Genomic DNA, 8,058 nt, shown 5'->3' on the forward strand with positions numbered 1-8,058 from the left:
ACGGGGCTAACTCCCCCCCCACCCCCTCACACACACGGGGCTAACCCCCCCCCCCCTCACATACACGGGGCTAACTCCCCCCTCACACACACGGGGCTAACTCTCCCCCCCTCACACACAGGGCTAACTCCCCCCCCCCCCTCCCCCCTCACACACACGGGGCTAACCCTCCCCCCTCACATACACGGGGCTAACTCCCCCCTCACACACACGGGGCTAACTCTCCCCCCCTCACACACGGGGCTAACTCCCCCCCCCCCTCCCCCCTCTCACACACGGGGCTAACTCCCCCCCTCCCCCCTCTCACACACGGGGCTAACTCCCCCCCTCCCCCCTCTCACACACGGGGCTAACTCCCCCCCTCCCCCCACCTCTCTCACACGGGGCTAACTCCCCCCCTCCCCCCCTCACACACACGGGGCTAACTCCCCCCCTCCCCCCCTCACATACACGGGGCTAACCCTCCCCCCCCCCCCCCCCCCCCCCCCACACACACACACACACACACACACACACACACACGGGGCTAACTCCCCCCTCTCACACACGGGGCTAACTCCCCCCCCCCCCCCCTCTCACACACGGGGCTAACTCCCCCCCCACCCCCTCACACACACGGGGCCATCTCCCCCCCCACCCCCTCACACACACACGGGGCTAACTCCCCCCTCACACACACACGGGGCTAACTCCCCCATCCCCCCCCCCCCCCTCTCTCACACGGGGCGAACTCCCCCCACCCCTCCCCCCACACACACACGGGGCTAACTCCCCCCACCCCTCCCCCCACACACACACGGGGCTAACTCCCCCTCCCCCCCACACACACACGGGGCTAACTGCCCCCTCCCCCCCTCACACACACGGGGCTAACTCCCCCTCCCCCCCACACACACACGGGGCTAACTCCCCCCTCCGCCCTCTCACACACGGGGCTAACTCCCCCCCCCCCCCCCCCCTCACATACACGGGGCTAACTCCCCCCTCTCACACACGGGGCTAACTCCCCCCCCCCCCTCACACACACGGGGCTAACTCTCCCCCCCCCCCCCCCCCTCACACACACGGGGCTAACTCCCCCCCTCCCCCCTCACACACACGGGGCTAACTCTCCCCCCCTCCCCCCTCACACACACGGGGCTAACTCCCCCCTCGCCCCTCTCTCACACACACACACACACACACACACACACACACGGTGTAGCCCCTGTACTAACCCCCTCGGGGGGGCTGTGTGACCCTCCCTCCCTCGGTGTACCCCCCTGTACTAACCCCCTCGGGGGGGGGGCTGTGTCTCCCTCCCTCGGTGTAGCCCCCTGTACTAACCCCCTCGGGGGGGGGGGGGCTGTGTGACCCTCCCTCGGTGTACCCCCCTGTACTAACCCCCTCAAGGGGGGCTGTGTCTCTCTCTCCTTCCCTCCCCCAGCCTCCGTTCGTGGTGACGCTGGACGAGGTGGAGTTGGTTCACTTTGAGCGAGTGCAGTTCCACTTGAAGAACTTCGATATGGTGATCGTGTACAAAGACTACAGCAAGAAGGTCACCATGATCAACGCCATTCCCGTCGCCTCCTTCGACCCCATCAAGGAGTGGCTCAAGTACGGACCCGGGGGGGGCTCTCCCGGGCCGGAGGGACGCGAGGGGGAGCTTTACTCTCTATCTCATCCCGTGCTGGCCCTGGGATGGAGGGGGACACTGTAGAGGGAGCTTTACTCTGTATCTCATCCCGTGCTGGCCCTGGGATGGAGGGGGACACTGTAGAGGGAGCTTTACTCTGTATCTCATCCCGTGCTGGCCCTGGGATGGAGGGGGACACTGTAGAGGGAGCCTTACTCTGTATCTAACCCCGTGCTGTCCCTGTCCCTGGGATGGGGGGGACAGGGTAGAGGGAGCTTTACTCTGTATCTAACCCCGTGCTGTCCCTGTCCCTGGGATGGGGGGGACAGGGTAGAGGGAGCTTTACTCTGTATCTAACCCCGTGCTGTCCCTGTCCCTGGGATGGGGGGGGACAGTGTAGAGGGAGCTTTACTCTGTATCTAACCCCGTGCTGTCCCTGTCCCTGGGATGGCAGTGGGTGGGACAGTGTAGAGGGAGCTTTACTCTGTATCTAACCCCGTGCTGTCCCTGTCCCTGGGATGGGGGGGGACAGTGTAGAGGGAGCTTTACTCTGTATCTAACCCCGTGCTGTCCCAGCTCCTGCGATCTGAAGTACACTGTAGACCCGGGGACGTGGGGAGGGAGGGAGGGGGTGTACCCGAGGGTGGGTGGGGGTCACTGACTGAGTGTGTGTGTGATTACTGTCCCCCCCCCCCCAGCTCCTGCGATCTGAAGTACACCGAGGGGGTGCAGTCCCTGAACTGGACTAAGATCATGAAGACCATCGTCGATGACCCTGAGGGGTTCTTCGAGCAAGGAGGCTGGTCGTTCCTGGAGCCTGAGGGTGACGTACGTGCGGCAGTGTCCCCTCCCTACCTCTGTCACCCCCCCTCTCCCTACCACTATCACACCCTCTCCCTGTCTCTGTCACTACCTATCCCCGTCACCCCCTCTCTCAATCCCTGTCACCCCCTCCATCCCTATCCCTGTAACCCCCTACACCCCCTCCCTGTCTCTGTAACCCCCTCCCTGTCTCTGTAACCCCCTCCCTGTCTCTGTAACCCCCTCCCTGTCTCTGTAACCCCCTACACCCCCTCCCTGTCTCTGTAACCCCCTACAACCCCTCCCTGTCTCTGTAACCCCCTACACCCCCTCCCTGTCTCTGTAACCCCCCTACACCCCCTCCCTGTCTCTGTAACCCCCTACACCCCCTCCCTGTCTCTGTAACCCCCTACACCCCCTCCCTGTCTCTGTAACCCCCCTACACCCCTCCCTGTCTCTGTAACCCCCCTACACCCCCTCCCTGTCTCTGTAACCCCCTACACCCCCTCCCTGTCGCTGTAACCCCCTCCCTGTCCCTGTAACCCCCTCCCTGTCGCTGTAACCCCCTCCCTGTCGTTGTAACCCCCTCCCTGTCGCTGTAACCCCCTACACCCCCTCCCTGTCGCTGTCACCCCCTCATGTCTCTGTAACCCCCTACACCCCCTCCCTGTCGCTGTAACCCCCTCCCTGTCGCTGTAACCCCCTCCCTGTCGCTGTAACCCCCTCCCTGTCGCTGTAACCCCCTACACCCCCTCCCTGTCGCTGTCACCCCCTCATGTCTCTGTAACCCCCTACACCCCCTCCCTGTCGCTGTAACCCCCTCCCTGTCGCTGTAACCCCCTCCCTGTCGCTGTAACCCCCTCCCTGTCGCTGTAACCCCCTCCCTGTCCCTCTAACCCCCTACACCCCCTCCCTGTCTCTGTAACCCCCTACACCCCCTCCCTGTCCCTCTAACCCCCTCCCTGTCCCTCTAACCCCCTCCCTGTCCCTGTTACCCCACCTCCCGCTGACAGACTCTCCCTGACCTTGCTGTGATGATGTTGCTGACCCCCCACTCCCTGTTTTCCCCCTCCCCCTCCCCAGGGCAGTGAAGCCGAGGAGCAGGACTCTGAGTCAGAGCTGGAAGACGAGACGTTCAATCCCTCGGAGGAAGAGGATGACTTGGAGGACGAGGACAGCGATGAGGATTACTCCTCAGAGACGGAGGAATCCGGTGAGTGTCGGAGGGTCAGTGCTGAGGGAGTGGGCCCTGTCGGAGGGTCAGCACTGAGGGAGGGGGCACTGTCGGAGGGTCAGTGCTGAGGGAGTGGGCCGTGTCGGAGGGTCAGCACTGAGTGGGGGGGCCCTGTCGGAGGGTCAGCACTGAGGGAGTGGGCACTGTCGGAGGGTCAGCGCTGAGTGGGGGGGCCCTGTCGGAGGGTCAGCACTGAGGGAGTGGGCACTGTCGGAGGGTCAGCGCTGAGGGGTGGGGCCCTGTCGGAGGGTCAGCACTGAGGGAGTGGGCACTGTCGGAGGGTCGGTGCTGAGGGAGGGCCGCACTGTCGGAGGGTCAGTGCTGAGGGAGTGGGCACTGTTGGAGGGTCAGTGCTGAGGGAGTGGGCACTGTCGGAGGGTCAGTGCTGAGGGAGTGCCGCACTGTCGGAGGGTCAGTGCTGAGGGAGTGGGCACTGTCGGAGGGTCAGTGCTGAGGGAGGGCCGCACTGTCGGAGGGTCAGTGCTGAGGGAGTGGGCACTGTCGGAGGGTCAGTGCTGAGGGAGGGCCGCACTGTCGGAGGGTCAGTGCTGAGGGAGTGGGCACTGTCGGAGGGTCAGTGCTGAGGGAGTGGGCACTGTCAGAGGGTCAGTGCTGAGGGAGTGGGCACTGTCAGAGGGTCAGTGCTGAGGGAGTGCCGCACTGTCGGAGGGTCAGCACTGAGGGAGTGGGCACTGTCGGAGGGTCAGCGCTGAGGGAGTGCCGCACTGTCGGAGGGTCGGTGCTGAGGGAGGGCCGCACTGTCGGAGGGTCAGTGCTGAGGGAGTGGGCACTGTCGGAGGGTCAGTGCTGAGGGAGTGGGCACTGTCGGAGGGTCAGTGCTGAGGGAGTGCCGCACTGTCGGAGGGTCAGTGCTGAGGGAGTGCCGCACTGTCGGAGGGTCAGTGCTGAGGGAGTGGGCACTGTCGGAGGGTCAGTGCTGAGGGAGGGCCGCCCTGTCGGAGGGTCGGTGCTGAGGGAGTGCCGCACTGTCGGAGGGTCAGTGCTGAGGGAGTGCCGCACTGTCGGAGGGTCGGTGCTGAGGGAGGGCCGCACTGTCGGAGGGTCAGCGCTGAGGGAGTGCCGCACTGTCGGAGGGTCAGTGCTGAGGGAGTGGGCCCTGTCGGAGGCTCAGCGCTGAGGGAGCGGGCCCTATCGGAGGGTCCGGGTGAGTGAGCACTGTGTTGTTTCTGTCCCCCGTGCAGCGAGTGAGGAGACGTTGGGAAGCGAGGAGGAGAGTGGGAAGGATTGGGATGAGCTGGAGGAGGAAGCACGCCGAGGTGAGTTGGGAACGATTTTACCAACCTGTGTTCACCAGGTACAGGCCCTTTTGGCCCGTCTAATCTCTGCTGGCCCTTTATCGACCCGTTTCAGTCACACTCAGCTCTCCCGTTCCTCCGGCCAACGAGCGGAATCCCACCTTTCCCCAAGTGTATTTTTGGAGTTTTTGCTCCTGCTGGGTTTTTCCCGTCCCACGATGGAGGGCGGGATTAACCTGTCGGCGTGACCCTCCCTCCAAAATGGTGACGCCGTGTTGAGTTTGCGGGTGAGGCAGGGCGGGTAATACTCCCTCCCGGTGGTTGCTGGGGGCGGGATCTCTGCGTTTGTCCACGTCGCAGCCCTTCGCTGTGCGTCCGACGCCCCTTCCCATCCCCCACACCCCCATCCACGAAGCCGGGAGAGGTTCGGAAAACGGGATCCAACTCCAGCCACTCCTCCCCTCTCCCGGGCCGTGGGGAGTCTGCCCACCTGCCCCTGCCCCCTTCCCCTGGGGGGCTGGACGTTGCCAGGAATCCTTCTATCCCCCCGGCTGGTAGGTCACTGCCTCTGGGACACTGCTCCCAACCCCGAAGGGCCATCCCCTGACTGCCTGGTTCCCTCCTCCCGGTCTCCTTTCCCTGTGTTTGTCTTGTCCCGTTCCTCGCCTCCTTTATCGCCATTTCCGTTCGCGCTTTGAGCTCGCTCAGATTTCCCGGGAGTCGTTCCCGGTCGCGTGCAGCGGGTCTGTTCTGTGCGGTGTGGGACGTCCCTGTCAGTGCGTGCATCTCCTCCTCACCACCACCTCCTCCCCCTCACCCTCACCCTCACTGGACAGCTCAGAAACAGACCCTTGGGCCCCGTGAGCTCTGTTCTGTGCGGTGTGGGACGTCCCTGTCAGTGCGTGCATCCCCTCCCCACCACCTACTCCCCCTCCCCCTCACCACCTCCCCCTCCCCCTCACCCTCACCCTCACTGGACAGCTCAGAAACAGACCCTTGGGCACCGTGAGCTCTGTTCTGTGCGGTGTGCGACGTCCCTGTCAGTGCGTGCATCCCCTCCCCCTCCCCCTCACCCTCCCCCTCACCCTCACCCTCACCCTCACCCTCACTGGACAGCTCAGAAACAGACCCTTGGGCACCGTGAGCTCTGTTCTGTGCGGTGTGGGACGTCCCTGTCAGTGCGTGCATCCCCTCCCCACCACCTACTCCCCCTCCCCCTCCCCCTCCCCCTCACCCTCCCCCTCACCCTCACCCTCACTGGACAGCTCAGAAACAGACCCTTGGGCCCCGTGAGCTCTGTTCTGTGCGGTGTGGGACGTCCCTGTCAGTGCGTGCATCCCCTCCCCACCACCTACTCCCCCTCACCCTCACCACCTCACCCTCCCCCTCACCCTCACCCTCACTGGACAGCTCAGAAACAGACCCTTGGGCCCCGTGAGCTCTGTTCTGTGCGGTGTGCGACGTCCCTGTCAGTGCGTGCATCTCCTCCCCACCACCTCCTCCCCCTCCCCCTCCCCCTCACCCTCACCCTCACTGGACAGCTCGGAAACAGACCCTTGGGCCCCGTGATTCCCAAAGGAAACCAGTTCCTCCCTGCTCCTGTCCCTGTCTGTGCCCTTCCCCGAGTGTTGTATCTGTCCCCTAGACCCCTCCACTTCCTCAGGAAGGTCATCCCACCCACACCCCACCCTCTGTTTGGGGGACAAAACATCGCCCCAGGGTGGACACAGGCCCTTCAGCCCACACCGACCCTCCAGAGGGTAACCCACCCCTTCCCTAACAACTGCTACCCCTGACTCAGGCACCTGACCTGCACATCCCTGGGCACTATGGGTAATTTAGCACGGCCAACCCACCCTCACCTGCACATCCCTGGGCACTATGGGTAATTTAGCACGGCCAAACCCCACCCTAACCCGCACATCCCTGGGCACTATGGGTAATTTAGCACGGCCAATCCCCCACCCTAACCTGCACATCCCTGGGCACTATGGGTAATTTAGCACGGCCAATCCCCACCCTAACCCGCACATCCCTGGGCACTATGGGTAATTTAGCACGGCCAATCCCCCACCCTAACCAGCACATCCCTGGGCACTATGGGTAATTTAGCACGGCCAATCCCACCCTAACCTGCACATCCCTGGGCACTATGGGTAATTTAGCATGGCCAATCCCCCCCCCCCTAACCTGCACATCCCTGGGCACTATGGGTAATTTAGCATGGCCAATCCCCCCCCCCCTAACCTGCACACCCCTGGACTGTGGGAGGGGACCCGCTCAGACATGGGGCGAAAATGGAGACTCAGTCGACCCCTCCCCCAGCCCCCATTGATTGGTACGTTTCTGTCAGGCCACCCCTCAACCCTCCAGAGGGCAAACGTCTCGGCATCACCCCCCCTCACCCTCGCTCCAACTGTCTGTGTACTCCCTGCCGACTCCCCCCTCTCCTCGGGGTCTGACCTCCGCATGCGCCCCCCCCTCGGCGACGACGATGACTCCTCACCCTCTCCCCCTCTCTCTCTCTCTCTCCCCCCCTGCCCCCCGTCTCCCCACCCCCACAGCTGACCGGGAATACCATGAGGAAGAGGAGGACTCCCGGACTCGGAAGAGGAAAGGACCAGTGATCAACATCAGCAGCAAAAAGAAGAGACGGAAATGAGCCTGAGGGTGGGGGGGTTGGGGGGTGGGAGGTGGGGTAGGGGTGGTGGGGGTGGGGGGGAGGAAGGGACGAGGGAAGAGAGAGGGAGGTTGGGATCCAGGGATCCTGCTCTCACTCCCCTCGCCCTCGGCTCCACTCAGACTTGACGTTCTCGATAAAGGGTCTTTCTTTTCTTTTTCCTTGTCTTGCGGCGTTCCCGTTTTTCCGGGTCGGTCTCCCTGTCTGTCGCTTTTTTTTTTAATTTTGTGAATATTTCAGACCAATACGAGATGTGATGATGTCCAAAAAAACTGAGGGGGGAGGCAGGCAGGGCGGGCTGGGGGTTGGTTGGTTGTGTGACCTCCTCTCGCTACGTCCCCAGGCTGCACACGTACGCCAATTCCCCACCCACCTGTCTGAGAGAGAGAGAGAGAGTGTGTCTGAGAGTCTGGGTGTGGGCGTGTGTGTGTCTGGGGGAGAGTGTGTCTGAGAGTCTGGGTGTGGGTGTGTG

General features: G+C 63.7%; 1 protein-coding gene across 1 annotated transcript in view; it reads left to right on the forward strand.

Annotated features, from left to right (window-relative positions):
* The window catches only part of supt16h (SPT16 homolog, facilitates chromatin remodeling subunit), a gene marked incomplete at its 5' end in the record, with an annotated part of 32,553 nt that extends 24,978 nt beyond the window's left edge, over positions 1-7,575 (forward strand). The window contains 5 exons of the mRNA XM_060823031.1: positions 1,427-1,596; positions 2,314-2,443; positions 3,500-3,629; positions 4,853-4,927; positions 7,471-7,575. Of these exons, the coding sequence (XP_060679014.1) occupies positions 1,427-1,596; positions 2,314-2,443; positions 3,500-3,629; positions 4,853-4,927; positions 7,471-7,568 (603 nt within the window). The remainder of the gene's footprint in view (positions 1-1,426; positions 1,597-2,313; positions 2,444-3,499; positions 3,630-4,852; positions 4,928-7,470) is intronic.
* Positions 7,576-8,058: the final 483 nt, after the last annotated feature.

This window comes from Hemiscyllium ocellatum, unplaced genomic scaffold (assembly GCF_020745735.1).
Source record: "Hemiscyllium ocellatum isolate sHemOce1 unplaced genomic scaffold, sHemOce1.pat.X.cur. scaffold_3074_pat_ctg1, whole genome shotgun sequence".
NCBI classification, from domain to species: Eukaryota; Metazoa; Chordata; class Chondrichthyes; order Orectolobiformes; family Hemiscylliidae; genus Hemiscyllium; species Hemiscyllium ocellatum.